The sequence below is a fragment of the Mobula hypostoma genome, chromosome 29 (genome assembly GCF_963921235.1).
Source record: "Mobula hypostoma chromosome 29, sMobHyp1.1, whole genome shotgun sequence".
In the NCBI taxonomy this organism is placed as follows: domain Eukaryota; kingdom Metazoa; phylum Chordata; class Chondrichthyes; order Myliobatiformes; family Myliobatidae; genus Mobula; species Mobula hypostoma.
This window is the reverse complement of record NC_086125.1, coordinates 28,387,752-28,410,972: the sequence shown is the minus strand read 5'-3', so window position 1 is coordinate 28,410,972 and position 23,221 is coordinate 28,387,752. Positions and strand designations below refer to the sequence as shown.

Here is a 23,221-nt window from a genome sequence, read left to right as displayed (position 1 = left end):
GTTGCAAGTGGGAAGCTGGGAAGTGATAGGTGGGAAGGATAAAGAGCTGAAGAAGAAGGAATCAGATAGGAGAAGAGAGTAAGCCACTGGAGAAAGATAAGGAGGAGGGGCACCAGAGGGGCGTGATAGGCAAATGTGGAGAAGAAAAGGGATAAGGGGTGAGCCAGAATGAGAAATGGAAAAAGACTCCCAAATTTGCATTGGTCATACCACATACAGAGCTGTTTACCAATGTGGCGTTAGTACAGAAGTCCATGATTCTGATGCTTGAATCTTTGAATATAAAAGGCTTGCCTTTTTCAGTTCTTACTTTGAGGATTTTTTTCTGAATTCAAAAACAAAATTTCAGACAAGTGCTCCAAGTTTTGATTTTTATAATGATTTGCATCTTAGGAACTCTATACAATGTGTACACATTCCAAGATATTTATTGTGTCCAAAGTTTTTATTCATTGCTTTTTCTCCACCATCTTTCTGCTTTCCTCGCACCCCCATGTCAGTATGTGTCTACCCCTAACTGCTACTGTTGGGCAACATACACGTACTTTGACATATACCTGCCTTTCAACATGTACTGTTGGAGCAACACACACAAAATGCCAGGCTGATGAATGGTCTCCCCAAAATGTCAGCTGTTTACCCCCTCCATAATTGTTCTTCCAGCATTTTGTGTGTGTGTTATTTATGATTTCCAGCAACTGCAGAATCTCCTGTGACACTTTTAGTGGAAATGGCCCAGTTGATATTATAAAATACTTTGAAAAACAGAGGCACCAGAGACTGTAGGTGCTGGAATCTGGAGTAAGGCACAATCTCCTAGAGGAAATCAGTAGGTCAAACACTATCTGTGAGGCACAGGGAAGGAATTTTCAATATTTTAGGTTTAAGCCCCACATTGGGACAGTTTCAATCCAAAACATTGACAATTGTTTCCCCCCCACCACAACCCCCAGGAGAGGCGGATTGAACTGCTGAGTTCTTCCAGCAGATTGTTTGCTACAACAATTGCCTTTTATTATTGTAGAAAAGAGGAAAAGTTCAGGCCCAGTTTGAGGTGTGAGTGAAGGAAACTCCTCCACTGCCAAGACCAATTCATTAAATTCCTGCACATGTGACTGAGACCTGCTTTTAGCTAGGTGAAGTCATCTCCTACAACCCCAGAGATTATCCGCCTTCCTTGGATCTACTAACTGCAGTCCTTCTTTTCTGGAAGGTTTCATTATCCCTAAATTAGGGATGCAAAAATAAACCTTGCTCTTGCTGTTGCTTGAAAGAAAATTCTTATTGGGATGTACAGATGTGGGTATATCCATCAGCACCAGCTGAGATAGTGATGGCTCTCTCAGTCAACCAGCCTGTTAACTCTTGCTACTCACACGGCCCGTCAAAGGAGAACTTTCTGAGCACACATAATTCTCTCCTCCCCCCACCCCCCCGACTGACCACAAAATGGTAACAACAGAGTGGGGAGGGGGAGCAGATCGTTCCAATGTGAATCCATAAGTTGTTCCCTGACAAATCTTTAATCACATCTCCTTGAATAACTGTCATTGATTGTTGATGGTGTACAACAGGTGCTGGGATTTCAGGCAACTTGTCCTTCAGGTCACCCTCAATAAGCAGACTTACAATTGTCAAAATGTACAGCTTATTCATCATTGGTCACGTTGAAACATCACACATCCGAGTAATGGATAGGGCAATCAGTACAGAGTCATTGGGCTCTGAGTTGCCTCTAGGTACATCAACAAGGTAACTGCTCTAGAAGGGCAGGAGTTAGTTAAATCCATCCTTGAATTTGGCTTCTTGATGTCAATGATGTGATTCTGAGTGATCTTTGACCCCAGTACAAATAGGAACAGGCCACCTGCTTGGCCTGGAAGTTTAATGGAAATGCCTCTTCCCCTGCCCTGATCAGGCTGACCCTTTATCATCTCTGAGCCACGGCTGAGACTAGTTTCACTTTGCCTGCCTCTGCCTCTGTTTTTATCAAACACTCCTGGTCATCCTCTTCTTCAGTATTAGGACTCCTGCAGTCGCCGTAGCAACCGGTCGATGGTGACGTTGCGCTGGTGATGGACGACAATTGTCTTCGTACCGCCATTGCTGCCATACCCACCAGGCCCATCTGTTTCTGTGGGGCAGCGAGGGCATCGGAAGGTGAGGCTGCCCCTGTGCTCTGAGGCGCAGTGTCCACCACCGCGACTCCCCCAGCCAAGGGACCACACATCCCATTCCTCTTGGCCGCTGGCCAGCCCTTGTCATCTGGCTGCTGCTGTCTAGTCTGGTCATTGAGAAGCTTCACCAGGAAGTTGATGTATTTCATGGCCAGGCGCAAGATCTCATTCTTACTGAGCTTCTTGTCTGGAGGGTGAGTGGGGATGAGTTTGCGAAGATCCGAGAAGGCCCCGTTCACGTTTTGCTGTCTCCATCGCTCCCGGCTGTTGGTGAACATTCTCCGGACAACCTTCTGAGGAGGACCTGAAAATAAAGGCAGACAAAAGTCCTCGTCACAAACCTGCCGGATACCCAACCGTACACAGTAAGGCCCACATGGAGATCCATGGTCTATAGTTGCACAAGATGTCACTAAGGCCATATTTGGAGTTTGTTTTGTGTGCAGTTTGCGTGGCCAGCTACAGGAGGGATTAAGATGTAAGATTCATATTTAAGATTACAATTAGCTTTATATGATACATGCACATCAAAACATACAGTGAAATGTGTTATTTGTATCAAATCAGATCAATGAGGATTGTGCTGGGGGCATCCTGAAAGTGTTGCTGTACTTCTGGCAGAAACAGCACACCCACAACTCACTAACCCCAACCCGTGCGTCTTTGGAATGTGGGAGGCTACTGGAACGTACAGAGGAAACCTACACAGTCGTGAGGAGAATGTATGCACCTCTTACAGACAGTGGCTTGGATCAATCCTTGATCTTACAGATTAAACTGGAGAAGGTGCAAAAAGAAATATTGACAAGGATATTACCAAGACTGGAGGATTTGGCGCAGAAGAAGAGACTGGGTAGGCTGGGAAGGCTGGGAGTGTTTTCCCTGGAAGAGGCTGAGAGGTGACCCTAGAGAGGTTTCTAAAAATAATGATAGAGGTGGCACTGTAGTGTAGTGGTTAGCAGAATGCCGTCACAGCACCAGTGACCTGGGTTCATTTCCACCACACTGGCTTTGGCCATGGCAGCCCGGGGGAAAATGGTGCCCCCTACAATGAAGATAAATAGTCGCAGAGAACATGGGGAGGGAGGCATGTGATTGAGTGGAGGGTGGAAAACATTTCCCTTTTTACTAAGCCCCTTATCATTTATTCATAAAACCATAAGACATAGGAACAGAATTAGACCATTTGGCCCATCGTGTCTATTCTGCCATTTGATCATGGCTGATTTATTTTCCCTCTCAACCCCATTCTCCTGCCTTCTCTCCATAATGTTTGATGCCCTGACTAATCAAGATCCTATCAACTTCCACTTTAATATAGCCTAAGTCTTGGGCTCCATCACCATTTGTGGCAATAAATTTCACAGATCCACCACCCTCTTGCTAGAGAAACTCCTCCTCGCCTCTTTTCTAAAGGGATGTCCTTCAATTCTGAAGCTGTGTCATCTGGTCCTAGACTCTCCCACTGCCCCCATCATGTCTCTACTCTACACCAACTTTTCCATTTGACCTCCCCTTCCTGTGTTTGCATCCTGAAATTTATTCAATTCTATACTCTTCTGATGAAGGCTATTGACTTGTCCATCAATTCTGCCCAATCTGCTGAGTACTTTCAACAATTTCCTACTTTTATTCCCATTGGGAAGATCCTGAAACAAGGAAGAGCTCTGTGGGAGAGGTGTTGATTCCAAATATCCATGTACTGGACGTAGGGCCAATAGCCAAGATGGGATCCACCGACCTTCATGCATCTCCATTTCGTAATGGCTTGACGATCTCCTTTTGACCCTGCTGCTTGGAAATATACTGAACGTGCTTGTAGCTCCAATATAGGCACTAGAATAGGAGCAGAACAAGTTATCAGTGTTTGCTGATCACGAAACAATGGACTTACAAATTAGTAACATCTCTTTATTCATCTCTGGAGCAAAGGCGACCCTGCCTCTACCAACAGTTAGTTACCCCTATTGTTACTAGGCCACCAAAGAGTCAAACAACGGTAGTCCTACAACACAGAAACAGACCCTTTGGCCCAACTTGCCCATGGTGTCTAATCTAGAAGACTGTTTAACTTGATTTGAGGAGATTTGGTATGTCACCAAAGACTGGCAAATTTCTACTGTTTTACCTTGGAGAGCATTCTGACTGGTTGCATCACTGTCCTAATACACAGGACTGGAAAAATCTGCAGAGGGCTGTAGACACAGCCAGATCTGTCTTGGGTACATCCTTTCCCATCATCGAGGACATCTTCAAAAGGCAATGCCTCAGAAAGGTGGCATCCATCAGTAAGCATGAATCCCCATCCCCACGTGCCTTCTTTCTCATTACTACCAATAGGGAAGAGGTACTGGAGCCTGAAGACATGCACTCAACATTTTAGGAACAGCTTCTTCAAAGAGACCACAGTAGAGCAGCAATCATAAACGTAGATCTGCCTGTCCAAAAGAAGTTCAAATCGTCTCTTCGACAGGAGATCAGGGAGACCCTCTCTTACTGCTCCCTCTCTGTGATCTCTGCTGCTCTCAACTCTTCCAGCTTGTATTCTTTCTCCTCCCCCCAACTTATTCTGGCTCCTACCCCCTTCCTTTCCAGTCCTGATGAAGGGTTTCAGCCTGAGACATTAACTGTTTCTCCCCTCCACAGATGGTGCCTAACCTGCTGAGTTCCTCCAGCATTTTGTGTGTGTTGGTCTTTCTAATAGGATGTGCCATGCTATCTTGAAGCTATAACCCTCGATCTCCATGTTTTTGAAGGTTTATCTAATTCCCTTTTGAAAGCCTCACCACCTCTTCAGCTGGCCCATTCCTTGTCCAAACAACTTGACACATTAAAATGGCCATCGCCCTTCCCTCCTCTGCTGTATTCAAATGGATATTTGTCAATGCTCCGTCAATTGAATGAGGTACCAGTTCGATAAGCTACCTCGAACATCCATAAACAAGGCCCTGCACTGAGCTGGTTCCTTTAGAAGCTGTGTGGGGGAAATCCCCAGAGTTGGCTGTGATGTCTGTCACAGTGTCCTTAGTCCCAGCAGCCTGTCAGTGAAAGCACAACGCCAAAATTCCACAGGACTGGATTGACATCAAATTACATTTGTTTGAAGCCCTGCAGTTAACAAAACAGTCCATGCCACAGCACGTATTTGAAACAATTAATACCATTACAAATAAAATCTTCTCAGTCTTCCTAGTTCCACACACATTTCAAATTAAAGTGATATCCAGTACCCTGATGGAAAAAGGTGTGGTATGATTCTTCTGAGGTTAAACTGGGGTTAAGCAGTGATACAAATAAGTTTAAATTGTATTTTTCCTATGCCATTTCAGTTTTATTCCTTTCTCAGTCCATTCTCTTTTTCATTTTTCGTTTTCTTTCTAGCTCCCTTTTCTCAGTCTGCCCTTCAGGTTCTACAGTCTTCCTATCTTTGTGTTTCTCCACCGTCTTTTCCCTGCCGTCTCCCCCTGAAATTGAGGCCTAATGGTCAAAGCCCTGAGACTGCATGCCTGCTGGCCTCCTGGGGAAGCTGAGAGTCCAGTGGAAGCCGGAGGCCCAGGGGTGGCCTGTTCAGGGACTGGAGGACAGGGAGGGCGAGTGGATGTGTACATGGGTGGGCCAGTTTTGTTGCTGTTGTTCTGCTGAACATGGCGGGCCTGCTCTGTTGGTGCTGGGAAGTGTGGAGACATTCGTGGGCTGACAGCCTCCATTTGTCTCTTAGCATTGTAATCAGCCTTCTTGAGTGCAGCCTGATAGTGTCGTAGAGCCTTACGGCATGAAAACAGGCCCTTCGGCCCAACTGGTCCATGCTGACCAAGTTTCCCATCTGGTGTTATTTGCCCACTTTTGGCCCATATTCCTCAAAAGTTCAGGAGTTCCCGACCTTTTTTATGCCATGGACCAATACCATTAAGCAAGGGGTCCATGGACCCTCGACTGGGAACCCCTGCTCTAAACCTTTCCTTGTCCAAATAGCTTATAAATGACCCCCACCATCCAGGCCATACTCTCATCTTGCCATCAGGAAGGAAGTACGGGAGCCTTAGGTCCCACAGCACCAGGTTAACACCCTTCAGCCATCAGGCTCTTGAACCAATGAGAATACCCTCAACCTTGAACTGATTCCACAACTTATGGATTCACTTTCCAGGACTCTACATCCCACGTTCTCAGTGTATTTTATTTACTTATTATTGTTATATTTGCGCAGTTAGTCTTCTTTGGCACATTGGTTGCCTAGCAGTCTTTGTGTCTAGTTTTTCATTGATTTTATTGTATTTCTTTGTTCTACTGTGAATGCCTGCAAGAAAATGAATCTCAGGATAGTATATGGTGACATACACATACTTTGATAATCAATTTACTTTAAACTTTTACTTTCATATGCCTCAACCACTTTCTCTGGCAGCTCGTCCACCTACTGTCCATAAGACCACAAGACCACGTGAATACCTTCCATCCTATTGGACAACTTAGGCTTGTGTCTTTGGGCTAGTGTCAAGAATCATAGACCACTACAGTACAGAATCAGGCCCTTCGACCTATCCAGTCAGTACTGGCCTGGTCTTCTGCCCATTTCCACAGAGATCATACCTGCACACAGATCATATCCCTCCATATCCCTTTCCAAACTTCTCTTAAATGTTAAAATTGAACCTGCTTCTACCACTTTTGATGGCAATTTGTTCCACATTCGCACCATCCTGAGATTAAGAAGTTCACTCTCGAGTTCCCCTTAAATATTTCGCTTTTCACCCTAACCTATGACAAGGTTTAATCTTCTACCAAATACTGTAAATCTCTATTCCCTGGTTTTAAGGGCCAAAACCCAGCAGAGATTTAAAGATAAGGATTTGAAGATTAGCTTTACTTCTCACATGTACATTGAAACATCGAAACACACTGTATCATTTGTGTCAAAGCCCAACACAGTCAGAGGATGTGCTGGGGGCAGATCGCAAATGTCACCATGCTTCCAGCACCAACAAAGCATGCCTACGACTTATAAATTGCAACCCATATGCCCTCGGAATGTGGAAAGAAACTGGAGTACGCGGAGGAAGCGCACATGGTGACGAGGAGCAAGTACAAACTCCTTATAGACAGCAGGGTGGGAAGTCAACCCGAACGCCTGCACTGTGAAATATCACGTTAACCACTAAGCTACCGTGCCACCTACAAAAGTATTTGATAAAAGATTAGAGGGGAGGTGAAGGAATAATGCTATTACCCAGAAACAGGTTGAAGGTCAGGGGACAAAAAAAATCAAATCAGAACTACATGGTTGCGTGCTTGACAAGCTGTGAGCTGCAGGGTGGCCCGCTGCTGTAAGGTGGGAGAAGCTGGGTGGTTCTTTTGACTGTCACGGACATGATAGACTGAATGGCCTTCTTCCTGTCATTAGTGATTTTTCAGTTAAGGCCACCAATTGACACCGTTTAGATAAAGTTCCCCTAAAGTCTAAAATAGACAAAAATTCACCATGCATGACGCTACAGAAAACAACAGCCCAGAACTTCATGGTCACTGGAGGAAATCAATGCTTCTGGGAACTTTGAAAAAGGGTGAGTAATGATGTAGTGATGCAGGACAGCGAGATTCTAATGCCCACAGTGTCCTTGGTCTGTGTGACACCTCACAACAGCTCCCAACTCGACCTACAGATGATATGACACTGTATGTAGCGGTTAGCGTAACGCTTTACAAGCACCAACTGTAAGATTCCTGTTCAATTCCTGCCACTCTCTGTAGGAATTTGTACATTCCCCATGATTGCATGTGTTTCCTCTGGTGCTGCTGTTTTATCCACTTTCTAAATATGTACAAGTTAATAAGTTGTGGGTATCCTATGTTGGCGGTGGAAGCATAGCGACATTTGAGGCTGCCCTGTGACAGCCTTGGACTGTGTAGGCTGTTGATGCAAATCACATATTCCACGCTCCCGTACACTCTGTGTAAAAGTTACACCCTCTAACACACCCCCCGCCCATACTTGCTTACAAATACCTTAAAATTATGCCCCCTCATATTAGCCATTTCCATCCTGGCTATTCAGTGGTTTTATAACGTTTATCATCTTGTACATCACTATCAAGTCATCTCTCATGAAATTGAAGTCAAGAGAATTGTGACCATGTGCTAAGAGTTAAAAATTCAACAAATACCACGACACTCTGTGCTTGTGTTTGCTGCACTGTCTGACTGAGTTTTATCATAGTTTAACGAGCCAGTTATAAAGCCCAGTTACACACACAAAATACTGGAGGAACTCAGCGGGCCAGGCAGCATCTAGAATAAGAGTACAGTTGACATTTCAGTACCCTTATCCTAGATGCTACCTGGCCTGCTGAGCTCCTCCAGTATTTTGTGTGTGTTGCTCAGATTTCCAGCATCTGCCGATTTTCTCTTGTTTGTGATAAAACCCAGTTAGTCTCACTTGGAGAATTGAGAGCAGTCTTGGGTCCCCTATTTAAGAAAGGATGTGTTGATATTGGAGAGGGTTCAGAGGAGACTGCAGACTTGGTGTTCTGAGTGTAAATAGAAAATGCTGAGCAAAGACAGTGTCTGTGGAGAGAGAAACCTCACCTCACCACTGCTACTCTCATTTACTTGTGCTTTTTCTCTTGTTCTCTCTCTCTTTCTTTCTTGTTGTCTCTCTTGTTCTCTCTCTCTCTCTAATTCTCTCATTTTCTTTCTTTTGTTCCCTTTCACTCTCATTCTCATTTTCTCATTCTCTCTTTCTCTATTTCTCTCTAATTCTCTTTCTCTCTCTCTGCTCATTAACGATCAATCAGACAGCTTCATCAGTGACTGGTCACCCTACAGCACCCCAGCGAGATATTCCTATTGTTTCATTCGGTCCTTCTCCATCTCTCTATAGTTTTAAACTTTTTCTTTATTTTTCCAGTTGTGGTAAAGGGTCTCAAATGTGAACTGTGATACCTGTTTTCCTTTGCACAGATGCTCTCTGACCTGCTCAGTTTTTTGTACAGTTTCTATTTTCTGGTAGGCTGGAGTTATTCCTTAAAGATGTCATCAGAGCAGAAATGCACTGGTTTAGATCATATGACATATGGGCAGAATTAGGCCATCCAGCCCATCAAGTCTGCTCTGCTATTCCATCATAGCTAAAATAATATCCATCTCTGTTGCAGTCTGACCAATGCCTTATAAAGCCACAGCATTACATCCTTGCTTTGAAATTATAATCCTTTCGAAATGAATGCCAACATTGAATTTACCTTCCTTACCAACAACTCAATCAGCAAGCTAACTTTAGGGAATCTTGCACAAGGACTCCCAAGTCTCTCTCAGCCCAATTTTCTGTTTAGTAAGCTGAGCAGGGCTAAAGAAAATCTAACACATGCACGTGCGCACGCGCGCACACACACAGACATAAACAGACACACACACACACGACAGACCTGTTGATCAAGGGATGTGCACGATACTGTGAGCCAATGAGAGGACTCTGCATTGGGAGTGGTGACATGGAGTGGTGTGAAAGATGCACCATCCTGCTGTCCGAGCCTGGGATGAGAGGTAGGATGGGGCACAGGGCAGTCAGTTCGGTGGTCTGTATGGTCCTAACCCCTCCATTGATCTGGTGGCCGTCGTTCACTGTGTGGATCTTGCTGTGTCCCAGGCTGATCACTGGCACCTCCAACGGGAGGCCTTCCGAAGAGCTCAGAGGGGTTTCCATGGAAACCGGTTCTGGTGCATCCTGTTTGTTTGATTGAGTGACATCCCTGATGGTAGATCCCAAAGCTGGGGTTGTGACGTCCACACTCTCTCCCTCATTAGTGGGGGAGTCAATAATTTGCCCTGGCTCAACCTTCATGGGGCTGTGAGAATCTCCAGTGGCAGGAGGAGACTGATTCTCGGCCTTCTCCATCATCTTCTGCCGTCAGCCTGGGTACCGTTCATCAGTCTGAAGTGTGCTACACGGGCAATCTAATGCTCTGAAAATCCACTGTGACTTACCTGCAGCAAAGAAAGAGACAGACAAATGATAATATGGTAAAAAAAAATTGCTTAGAACTCAAAACTATGTTCATTTCATTGCAGTGATAAGGTCTGCAGTCTAACAAATTAATGCAACAAGAGTTGGCTATTCAGCCCTTCTAACCTGTTCTATTAAGTAAATCAGGGTTGACATGCACACAGTGGCTACTTTATTATGTACACCTCTATACATACCTGTTAATGCAAATATCTATTCAGCCAATCATGTGGCTGCAGCATTAAAAGCAATGCACAAAAGAATGCAGACATGGCAAAGAGGTTCAGTTGTTCAGACCATATATCAGAATGGGGAAGAAATGTGATCTAAGCGACTTTGACTGTGTAGTGATTATTAGTGCCAAATGGAGTGGTTTGATTATCTCAGAAAATGCTGATCTCCTGGGATTTTCACATACAACAGTCTCTGGAGTTTACAGAAAATGGTGTGAAAAAAGAAAAAAATCCAGTGAGCAGCAACTCTGTGAGCAAAAATGCCTTGTGAGTGAGAGAGTTCAGTGGAGAATGGCCAGAATGGCTTAAGCTGACAGGAAGGCGACAGTAACTGAATTATCCATGCATTACAACAGTGGTGGGCAGAAGACCATCTCTGAATGCACAACATGTCAAACCTTGAAGTGTATGGGTTACAGCAGTGAAAACCACACTGGCCACCGAGTGTAGTTCCACTCCATTTCCATCCTGAACACTACATACTTTGATTAACCTACAAAATGCTGGACACTCTGATTTCCAAACTTTGTGTAAGTTTGAGAGGGTAAGAAACTCCAACCTTGTTGATTCATTGTGTGAAAGTATCCTGGCTGGTTATATCATGTCTCGTATGACAATTCGGAAGTACAGAAACAGAACCAGTTTCAGTGTAGTGGACTCAGTTCAATACATCATGGGCACATCCCTCCCCACCATCAGTAGTACCTTCAGGAGGCAGCATCAATTATCAAAGATCTTCACCATCTCCTCACAGCTACTATTGGGCAGGATGTACAGAAACCAGACGTCCCACACCTCTAGGTTCAAGAACAACTACTTCCCTTCAGTGGTCTTGAACCAACCGACACAACCCTAATCACTACAGCTTAGCAACACTATAACCACTTTGATCATTTCTGAAATGTTTTCTTTGTTTGAATTGTGTTTACTTGTAAAAATTGTGTAATGCTGCTCATCCGATGCTATGAGTCTGTGATGCTGCTGCAAGTGAGCTTTTCATTGAACCTGTGCACACGTGTAACTTGTGCCTATGACAATAAACCTGACCTCAAACTTGAATAATAGTGTTGTCTGACTGCACTGCACTTTCTCTCTAATTCTGCACTACACTGGAGAACAATTTTTTTGAAGTGTTGCTATCCCAGAAATTATTTTTGTTTATGATTAACTGCTTGAAGCTGAATACAAATATAATTTCAGACTATTTGTATCACATAGGAATTTGGACAAACAAAAAATTAACTTTTATTGAATATAATGCATTTAATTGCATAACAGCTTTGCAGTAATTAAACAAAGCTAAAAATGTTTTGTTGATGATTTTCATTTGTACTCAGTGCCTGAGGCTTCTGGCTTAAGTGTCCAACAATAATCAGACAGTATTGATGGATTCCAGTTGCCCTGATATCGGTTCTCCATGACTACAATGTCCTGATAAAACCTTTCACCATACTCGACACTGACGGTGCCAAGATCTTCAGGAAGAAGTCTAAACGGGAATGCAAAACATTAATCTTTAGTGACATATTGCACTTCATGGTTTTGTATGCTTGAAGCATGGTGTCAACCAGCTGCATGAAGTTTGGTGCTCTATAGTTGCCAAGAAAAGTTTCAACAACATGCGACTTTCTATGGTCCCACTAGAAGTTCTTTGAATTGCCTGATGACCTGTTTGAATCGTAGACCAATAAAAATTTCTCCCCAAATCTTGGCATCAGTTATTCTGACTTGAATTATGAATTGAGATAACAAATATAGGTGATTTCAAAAGCATGGTTTGTGACAGGGAAATTTCATGGGATTTTAATGATCAGCAGCCCAAAATCTATAAGTATTCAGGAAAAAAAATCTTTGTAGTCCAGTGTAATTGAGGGACCACTTCATTGAGCAGATTCACTCTACCTGCCACAAAAAGCGAGACTTCTGCGTGGCCAACTATTTTAATTTGACTTCTCATTCCAATTCCGACATACATGTCCATTGCCTCCTCTATTGCAATGATGGTGCCATTCTCAGGTTGGTGGAGCAACACCTCATATTCTGTATGGTAGCCTCTAACCTGACAGCATGAACTTTGAATTCTCTAACTTCTGGTAATTTCTCCCCTCCCCCTTCTCTCTTTATCTATTCCCCATCCTGGCTCCCCTCTTAACCCATCTTTTCTCCTCACCTGCCTATCCCTTCCATCTAGTGCCCCTGCTATTTTCCTTTCTCCTCTTCTATCAGATTCCATCTTCTTCAGCCCTTTACTTCTTCTACATATCACCTTCCAGCCTTTTACTTCATTCCCTTTCCCACACACACCCACTATTCCCCTCACCTGGCTTTATTTATCACCTTCTAGCACCTTCTAGCTTGTACTTCTTCCCCTCCTTCCACCTTCTCATTCTGGCTTCTTCCCCCTTCCTTTCCAGGATCGAAGTAAGCTGCAGAGAGTAGTAAAATCAGACAGCTTCACCTTAGGTTCTGGTCTTGAGACATCTTCAAGGAGCGGTGCCTCAGAAAAGCAGCTTCCATCATCAAGGACCCCTACCTCCCAGTACATGCCCTCTTCTCATTGTTACCATCAGGAAGGAGGTACAGGAGCCTGAAGGCACACACTCAGTGATTCAGGAACAGCTTCTCCCCCTCTGACTGGACATTGAACCCTTGGACATTACCTCAACACTTCTTTGAAAAAAATCTGCTTTTGCACTACTTATCTTAATTTAAATTACTGTAATTGTTTTTTTCCCTATATTTATCACGTACCACTGTCGCAAAGTTAACAGATCTTACGACATATGCCAGTGACGTTAAATGTGATTCTGATGAAAGGTCTTGGGCTAAAATGTCAGCTGTTTATTCCCCTCCATAGATGTTGCCTGATGTGCTGAGTTCTTCAAGCATTTTGTACGTGTTACCCCATGTTCTGCACTGTGTTCTTGTGTTTCCTTTTGTGCTACGATGATGAACTTGTTTTGAAATGATCTGCATGGAAATAATCCAAAATAATCTCGGTACACGTGACAATGAAAAAGCAATTCCAATACCAAAAATGTTTCCTGATTTCATTTCAGATAAATAATTAATATTTATCTTTGGAACGTTTATTTAGCACCTATTGTAGCTGCAGAACGTCACCAAACACTTGACAATAACTTTAATGTGTTTTACAACCTTTTGAACTGAACACTGCGGTCATCAGTTTCAGATGATTAGAATTTCCAGAGAACATTTCCACAGTTTTCTCTGGAAGTTGAATGTTCCTGCTTCCCGTATTTAAATCTCTGTCAAATGTCCAAACTTGTGCTTCTCGCCTGTCTCACTATTATCCTGACTCACCCTCTCACCCCCTCCATCCGGCCCCCATTTCACTGCATCTTAATATACATTCAGTGACCACTTTATTAGATACACCTGTACACCTGCTCATTAATGTAAATATCTAATCAACCAATCACGTGGCAGTAACACAATGCATAAAAGCATGCAGACATGGTCTAGAGGTTCAATTGTTATTCAGACCAAACAACAGAATGGGGGAGAAATGGAAGAAATGTGATCTAAGTGACTTTGACCTTAGAATGATTGTTGGTGCCAGATGGGGCGGTTTGAGTATCTCAGAAACTGCTGATCTCTTGGGATGTTCATGCACAAAATTCTCTAGGGTTTGAAGAGAGTGGTGTGAAACAAAAAAAAAACTGGTTCAAGCTGACAGTAACTCAAATAACCACGTTTTACAACAGAGGTGTGCAGTAGAGCATCTCTGAACACACAACACATAGAACCTTGATGTGGATAGGCGTAGCAGAAAATCACAAACACAAGTTGCCTGTACCTAATAAAGTGGCCACTGTGTGTATGTTAGCACTTCTCAGTTCTGATGGTAAGTTATAAACCTGAAAACTCAACTGGATCACCTCTTAATGGTTGACTGGTGTGTTGAGCATTTAACACCTTCTGTCTTTATACAAAATAGTTTTGAACAATAGTTGATGCTCTCTAGTCCAGCACCTTTAGGATCTTCCTAACTTTCACCTCTCACCAGGATTTACCTATCGCTCGCCAGTTCAGTTATCCTTTTATTCTGGCTCCTGCCCTCTTTTTTTTTTCCAATCCTGATGAAAGGTGTTGGCCTGAAATGTTGACTGTTCTTTTCCCTCCACAGATGCTGTTGGACCTACTGAGTACTGATTTGCATGTTTTATTTTCCAACATCTGTTTTGTCTGTCTAGTTGTTGTCGATGTGGGTCTCTGGAGTCATCTGACGTACACATGTTGGCTTTTATTTCTCTTATCGCTAGAAGGACGCTCTTGCTTAAATGGAAAGATGCGGCCCCTCCTACTCGCTCAATGGTAACATGATGTGATGTCATGTTTAAATTTAGAGAAGATTCGATGTGCAATCTTTGAATCTAGCCAAGACTTTCAAACATTGTGGAGACCCTTTTCTGAATTATTTTCAAAACCTTTGATTTGCCGTTAAAGCACAGATGATGATTAATTTTTTTTTCCTTTTTTTCTTCACTAATCAGCTTCGGTCTTGGTAGTGGGTTAGAATTTTTTTATATAATCAAATTACTATATTTCAATGTTACGAATTAATTAATCTGTATGAATATAGGGTAAGGAGTCTTTATATGCGATTTAGTATAATGTATTGATATATATTGTTTTCTTGTACTCTGTATTTTTATATGTAAAATTAATAATAAAAATATTGGGAAGAGTCCATATGGGTCTCACAGAAGAAGCCAGAGAGTGGTAGTAGATGTGGTCTCTCTGACTGGTGGCCTGTGACTGGCAGTGTGCTGCTGGGTTTGGTACTGGGTCTCATTGTTGTTTGTCATCTATATCACCAATCTGGATGATATTGTGGTAGACTGGATCAGCAGGTTTGTAGATGAGAGTGACATCTTGGAGGTGAGTAACTCATACAAAATGCTGGAGGAACCTAGCAGGTCAGGCAGATCTATGGAGAGGAATAAACAGTCAACATTTTGGGCTGAGATCCTTCATCAGGACATGTATAAGCAGTACATTGTGACTGTTTAGCACAATGGGCCAGAATTTCAGCTTCCACAAAGCATTTAATGAGATTTCTTTGTTTCCTGTGATTGAAGGTACCATCTTAAGTCTTAAAATGGAGGTTCATGCTTGAGCCTGGATGGCACCTACAAATTTGCATAAGTTTTTCCTTTAAAGTATAAGCTGATTGCAAGAAGGTGATATGTGTTCTGGTGCTACTAATTGTCTTTCAAATGACAGTGTGGTTGGCACTTTGGTGACTTTTCACCACAACTCTGTGAAACCACTGTTCCACAGTGAAGGCTTCAGTCGGATATTGGGGCTGATATCTTAACACTGATGACAAGATAATTCTATTCAAAGTGCACATCAGATAATAATACTGCACTTTAGGAAATCTTGGCCACATGAAGGAGGATTGGTTAGCTTACATACAGTCAGTGGCCAATTTAATAGGTACACATGTGCACCTGCTCATTAATGTAAATATCTAATCAGCAACTTAATGCATAAAATTATGCGCACATTCCTCGTATTTGCGTTTTTAAAGGCATGATTTAGTTGAGGTTCAGAAAAAAAAACATTATATTGGGGAAGAAGTGTGGTCTAAGTGACTTGGATCATGGAAGAATTGTTGGTGCCAGACGAGGTGGTTTGAGTATATCAGGAATTGTTGATCTGGAATTTTCACGCACAACATCTCTAGAGTTTACAGAGACTGTCATGAAAAATAAAAAAAAAAGTTCTGTGGGTGAAAACAACTTGTTAATGAGAGAAGTCAGAGAAAGGCAGACCGGTTCAAGGTGATTGGCAGGCAACAATAACGCAAATAACCACGCATTACAACAGTGGTGTGCAGACGAGCATCTCTGAATGCACAACCCATCAAACCTTGAAGTGGATGGGCTACAACAGCAGAAAACCACAAACATACACTCAGTGGCCACTTTAGTAGGTACAGGAGGTATCTATAATAAAGTGGCCACTGAGTGTATGCACTGAAAACACAGTGGTTAAATTGTAAATTTAGAAAGCTATCACCAGGTAACTAGAAGGTATGGAATTTCATTCTTCATGTCAACTGGGTTCCCAGTTCAAAACCAAACCAGAAACTGCTGGAAACACTCAAAAGGTCAGGTAGCATCTGTGGAGTTGACATTCTAGCTTTTTGAAATTTCATCAGGAAAGTAAGGCTTTGAACTGAAATGTTCTTACTCCCTGGATGCTGCCTGACCTCCTGAGTATGCATAATTCAACACATACAAAATCTAAATCTGGACTATAGAAGGAAAAGAAAGAACAAGCTTTTCATGAAAACTTACACTAAAAATTACTTCAAAACCTATTGAGAGTGTGTGAGTGGTGTGGAGGGAGAACAGATCACCCTACACCCTCGGAATGATTATCTCAAACAGTTGTTATTAACAGGTGTGCATGTGTGCCTCTCTCAAAGCTGACAAATTTAAATCCCTGTACAGGTCCCTGGAGAATAGACTTCTTAATTGTAGTGCAGAAAATATGGTTGCTGATTTGTTTGCAACAAGATCCATGAATAGCAATGAAGATATGAACACCAGAATGGCAAAGAAAGCTGATAGTTGGTACCTTTTCCAGTGTCAAAATGTGTAATGCTAAAGGGCAGTCTCAATCTCCCTGCCTTTCCCTGTTGAAAGCATATCTCACTCACTTTGAATGTTTTTCCCTGACTGAAGGATTAACTTAGGTCTTTCTCTATTTAAGCTAGCCCCACATGTTATTTGTAATTTCATTTTAGCTAAGGCAAACACACAGTCTTATCTTCACACAACAACTTTTGGAGAATTGAGTCACCAAGATCACTGTACAACCAGAGTCAAAGTAAAAGTACATTTATTATCAAAGTATGTGCAGTATATGTCATCATATACCACCTTCAGATTCATTTTCCTTCAGGAATTTACAGGAAAATAAAAAAATGCAATCAAAATTTATGAAAAAACTATACATATATGAGGATGTGACTAAACACATTGATGAAGGTAGAGCAGTAGATGTAGTGTTTATTGATTTCAGCAAGGCATTTGAAAGGTACCCCATACAAGGTTTATTGAGAAAGTAAGGAGGCATGGGATCCAAGGGGACCTTGCTTTGTGGAGCCAGAATTGGCTTGCTCACAGAAGGCAAAGAGTGGTTGTAGACGGGTCATATTCTGCATGGATGTTGGTGACCAGTGGTGTGCCTCAGGGATCTGTTCTCTTGGTGATTTTTATAAATGACCCTGGATGAAGAAGTGGAGGGATAGGTTAAGAAATTTGCTGATGACACAAAGGTTGGGGGTGTTGTGGATAGTGTGGAGAGCTGTCAGAGGTCACAGTGGGACATTGATAGGATGCAAAACTGGGCTGAGAGGTGGCAGATGGAGTTCAACCCAGATAAGTGTGAGGTAACACACATAAAAGTTGCTGGTGAACGCAGCAGGCCAGGCAGCATCTCTAGGAAGAGGTGCAGTTGACGTTTTAGGCCAAGACCCTTCGTCAGGACTAACTGAAGGAAGAGTGAATAAGGGATTTGAAAGTTGGAGGGGGAGGGGGAGATCCAAAATGATAGGAGAAGACAGGAGGGGGAGGGATGGAGCCAAGAGCTGGACAGGTGATGAGATAAGTGTGAGGTAGTTCATTTTGGTTGGTCAAATATGATGACAGAATATAGCATTAATGGTAAGAGTCTTGTCAGTGTGGAGGATCAGAGGGATCTTGGGGTCTGAGTCCATAGGACACTCAAAGCTGCTGCACAAGTTGACTCTGTGGTTAAGAAGGGATACGGTGCATTGGCCTTCATCAACTGTGGAACTGAGTTTAAGAGCTGAGAGGTAATGTTACAGCTATATAGGACCCTGGTCAGACTCCACTTGTAGTACTGTGCTCAGTTCTGATCACCTCACTACAGGAAGGATGTGGACACTATGGAAAGGGTGCAAAGGAGATTTACAAGGATTGGGGAGCATGCCTTATGAGAATAGGTTGAGTGAACTTGGCCTTTTCTCCTTTGAACAGCAGAGAATGAGAGGTGACCTGATAGAGGTGTATAAGATGATGAGAGTCATTAATCATGTGAATAGTCAGAAACTTTTTCCCTGGGTTGAAATGGCTAACACGAGAGGACACAGTTTTAAGGTGCTTGGAAGTAGGTACAGAGGATATGTCAGAGGTAAGTTTTTTATTCAGAGAGTGGTGAGTGCGTGGAATGGGCTGCCAGCAATGGTGGTGGAGGCAGATACGATAGGGTCTGCTAAGAGACTCCGACATAGGTACATAGAGCTTAGAAAAATAGAGGGCTATGGGTAACCCTAGGTAATTTCTGAAGTAAGTACATGTTCGGCACAACTTTGTGGGCTGAAGGGCCTGTATTGTGCCATAGATTTTCTATGTTTCCATGTTTCTAAACCAAGACTGACAAACAACCAATGTGCACAATGAATTATGCACATTAGTTCAGGAACCTGATGGTTGTAGGGTAATAATTGTTCCTGAACCTGGTGGGGTGGGATCTCCTGCCCAGTGGTAATAGTGAGAAAAGAGCATGACCTGGTTGGTAGGGGTCCTTGATGATAGATGCCGCTATCTTGTGGCAGCACTCCATGCTAGTGTGCTCAGTGATGGTGTAATCGGTAAGAGGAATACCGTCCTTGATGTACAGAGGGTTCTTGGGGTCCCAGTCCATAGCCCCCCAAAAGTGACTGCGCAGGCTGATAGGGTGGTAAAGAATGCATGTGGCATGCTTGCCTTTATTTAAGAATCAGGAAGTGACGTCGCAGTGTTATGAAGCTCTAGTTAGGCCCCAGCTGGAGTACTACATTGAGCTCTGGTCACCCCATAACAAGAAGGATGTGGGGACTGTGGAAAGGCTACAGAAGATGCTTGCCAGGATGCTGCCTGGAACTGCGGGCACGTGCTATGAGGAGAGCTTGGAAAAACTTGGGATTTTTTTTTTCCCCTGGAGCAGAGGGGACTGAGGGCAAACCTGAAAGAACTACATACATGATGTATTTTTTAATTATGAAAGGCATAGCATTGAGAGCCAGTATCTTTTCCCAGGGTTGAATTGTTTAATACTGGAGGGCATACATTTTAGGTTCAAAGGAGATGTGTGGGGCAAGGTATTTTTTATTCTCAGAGTAGTGATTGCCTGGAACGCTGTGTGAGAGGTGATGGTGGGAAAATATATTAGTGGTGTTTAAGAGGACCTTAGAAAGACACAAGAAGGTGCATAACACAGAAGGGAAGGGGGAGATGGACGGAAGGAGTGAGTCTAGTTAGGCATTTAATTACTGATTTAACTGGGCATAACATTGTGGTTGAATGGTCTGTTACTGTATTATACACACCAGGTACCCACCCACTCTCTGTGTAAAATAAACCTACCCATTACTGTATTGTACATACCAGGTACGCAGGCACTCTCTGTGGAAAATAAACCTATCCTGTACATTTCCCCTTGACCTTGACCCCTCTGACCTCAAATTCATGCCTGCTAGCATTGGATATTTCAAACCAGGACAAAAGATACTGGCTTGAAATTCCTGTTCAAGGCACCAGTGCTGTCTCCCATGTGGATGAAAAGTGTGAGGCCTTTCACTGCTACCTGAAAGGACAGACAAGGCTTTGTTCAGAATATGGTACCTCAGGCAGTACTGCACTCTTACAGTGTGGCACAGCTCAAACTGTGTGCCCAACCATCTGCTATGAGATGAATGAGGAATCTTTCGCCACACCGAAGGCAAATTCACTACATTTAAAGTTATTTAATGGTGGAATAGATTCGAAGGGCTGAATAGCCTACTAACTTTTTATGGTCGTATAATATAATCTGAAATAATGAGAGAAAATGCTAAAAGTACTCAGCAGGTCAGGCAGCGTCTGTGGAGACAGGAACTGAACTGGACTCTGTGGTGAGCATTAAACACTGTATGAGCTAACACTATCTCAGCTCTGTACATCGCTGTCAGTAATCCAGGATCAGAATCGGGTTTGTTATCGCTGACCTATGCAGTGAAATGGGGTGTTAAAGGTAACAGCCAGTATCTTTGACCCAGTGTTGCAGAAAAAAGTGACAATGAGGAATATGTAAAATTATATAAGTAATGAAAAAGAATGAGATGGTGTTCACAGACCGTGCAGAAATCTGATAGTGGAGGGGAGGAAGCTGTTCTTCAAATGTTGAGTGTGTGCCTTCAGACTAGTAGTGTTATTACTAGTAGTGAAGCACACATACTTTTAAATTGTAAATAGTGAAATTAAAACACAAAGCGACCTTAGCAGGTCAGACGGCATCTGTGGAGAGACAAAGGGAATTAACGTCAAAGACCCTTCCTTAGAACTATTGAGGATTTTCTGGCAATGAAGGACCTCAGTCCTGAAATACCAGTGGCTTCTAAAGTTCACAAAGTGTTTCAGGCATTTTCTGTGTTTTGTGAAATTTCGTATTCCCAGCATCTACAGATCTTATTTTTAGTTTCTGCAAATGGTGAAATAATATAATGTCCTTTGTGAACAGACTCTGTAACTATTTTGCGATGGTGTCAGCCCTGTTCAGTCCAGGCACACTCAACATGTGACTGCTTTGCAAATGCGCCTGATGCCCCTGAAACTTTGCATTATATCTTCTGCCAAATTCATAAAGGGACATTACAGTGAGGTCCTCACCCCCTCCCGATACCAGGGGCAATCAGTATCCTATGTAGAACGTGGACCGTAAGGTTAGAGAGGAGACTTACGAGTCTGGAGCAACACACAATTTGCTGAAGGAACTCAACGGGGCGAGCAGCATTTGTGCGGGACCGGGACAGCCCTGGTGCAGGGTTTCGACCCAAAACCGTGACAATTCCTTTCCTTCCACGAACGCTGCTCGATCCGACTTGTTCCTCTATCAGGCTGTTTTCTGTTTTATGGTGAGTTATCTATCTTGTCCCAACTATTCTACACAGTTTATTGTCACATCCGAGAGACTTCCTGGCTGTTTAAATTAAAATAATAAATGTTAAAATTACATAATTTATAAAATTATAAATTTCAAATTAAAATCATATATTTTAAAAACAGCGATATTATATCTAGAATACAATGAAAAATATTCTTCCTAAGCCACTTCAAGTGCCGTATTCAGTCCGCTGTTCCATTCTGCAAGTCACTCTGTCAAATTTTTCTTCATTATTTGTTGGGTAAAAATCCCGCTTTAAAATATGCCCTCGGCGCCTTAGCATTTCCCACGACTAACAGGTGCAGTAACTGGTAACACATAATACAAAATGCTGGAGGAACCCAGCAGGTCAGGCAGCATCTATGGAAAAGAATAACACAGCATCTACAAACGTTTCTATACAGCAACTGGTACTTACGCACTCGGGGTAAATGCCGCAAGGTCTGTAATTTCCAGCCAGAACACATTGGTTCACATGAAAACTATCTACACATGAAATACGGTCTTAAGTCCCTTTTGCAAAATTCCATTTCATTTCGTTCAAATGCCTTCGAATCCCTCTTTAGCACCAGGCACTCGGCTCTATATTATAAATGCTATTAACACCACCGTTTAAAGATTAATTGAAGTTATGGCGATTCTGTTCCCCAGACTTTGTAAACTTCAAGCGTTTGAATGTTTGCCCGTTTTTTAAAATATGTTCTCAAAGCAAACATGATCAATCCGAAAGCAAAACTGTTATGCTGTCTCTTAACACCTATTTCTGTAATTCTGTTCTTAAATGTTAGTATAATTACCGTAGAATCGTTTAGCTGGCGGATTTTCTAAATTACCATTGCTGTCAAACCTGAGAAATTGATCCAATTTGGTTGAGACGCATCCTAATGGGATTTCATTTCAAATAATAAAGACTCCGGACCGCCTAAACCTCAAGAGTTTCGGATTTTTGATTTAAGCACGGGTTGAAGAATAACACGCACACTCAAAATGCTGGAGGAACTCAGCAGGCCAGGCAGCATCTATATATGGGAATAAACAGTCGACATTTCGGGCCGAGACCTTTGTGTTTGTGCATTTCTATCTTCCTTAAAGTAACAGCTTGTTACGTTCTGTTAATAACTGACATAAATTGCCCAGTAAAACAATTGCTCTCATAAACAAAACAAAAACTGAACGGATTGGAAAATAAATCTCTTAAATATACGTTTGTGTGTGTGTAGCCGTCCGGAGCAGTGTCCACGTTGCCCACGTTGCAAATTTACTTGAGTTATATTCGAATATCATCGGCTCAAAGCACCCAACGGTAATTTGCAACCAAAAAAAAACACGTCAACAAATTGTCTAACGAAGATATATTACTCTAATTTATTACACTGGAATACGTAAATAAAAGATGAAAGGTATTGGCAAATACTTCGACCAATTTTGTTCATCTTGATTCCTATCTTGCTACGAAAAAATATATACGCTTTCTGGTCTATTTTCCTTTTTTTTTCCAAAAGTTTCATTTATTTTAAGCCGGGTTTATGGGTTACTTCCTGGTCGAATGCCCCCGACTGCAACTAAAAGCCGCTCCGTTACGCTGTGCTTGGATCCCCATCAATTGTCCTATCTGCCGGGTATGAAGGTAATTCTGCGCTTACCCGCCGTGTGCTGGGAAGATCTGGACGGAGCCATTTTCTACAGCCTCCATTTGTGGCCGTTGTGCTTTTAAAGTTTTTTTTTTCCCGAGTGCCTGGTCGGTACAGATTTCCTTTTTAAGTCGGAAAGGATGCAAGGTGCAGCCCCGGATAAGAGCTTAAAGAAGTCTGCGAAACCCTGATAAGGAAGCCGCAACTCAGACCCAG

General features: G+C 42.7%; 1 protein-coding gene across 4 annotated transcripts; it reads right to left on the bottom strand.

Annotated features, from left to right (window-relative positions):
* Window positions 1–363: 363 nt before the first annotated feature.
* On the bottom strand, window positions 364–23,104 carry LOC134339492 (T-cell acute lymphocytic leukemia protein 1 homolog). 4 transcript variants are annotated; one of them, XM_063036050.1, is made up of 4 exons: window positions 23,018–23,104; window positions 9,599–10,157; window positions 3,805–4,013; window positions 364–2,481 (listed from the first exon to the last, which is right to left on the bottom strand). In XM_063036050.1, exons 2-4 carry the CDS (start codon window positions 10,069–10,071, stop codon window positions 1,931–1,933), a joined length of 1,233 nt encoding a protein of 410 aa, XP_062892120.1. In that variant the 5' UTR covers window positions 10,072–10,157; window positions 23,018–23,104; the 3' UTR covers window positions 364–1,930. The 4 variants fall into 4 exon arrangements, with proteins under 4 accessions (XP_062892120.1, XP_062892123.1, XP_062892122.1 ...); XM_063036053.1 differs by having other exon boundaries at window positions 3,919–4,013; XM_063036052.1 differs by lacking the exon at window positions 23,018–23,104 and adding an exon at window positions 21,172–21,192.
* Window positions 23,105–23,221: the final 117 nt, after the last annotated feature.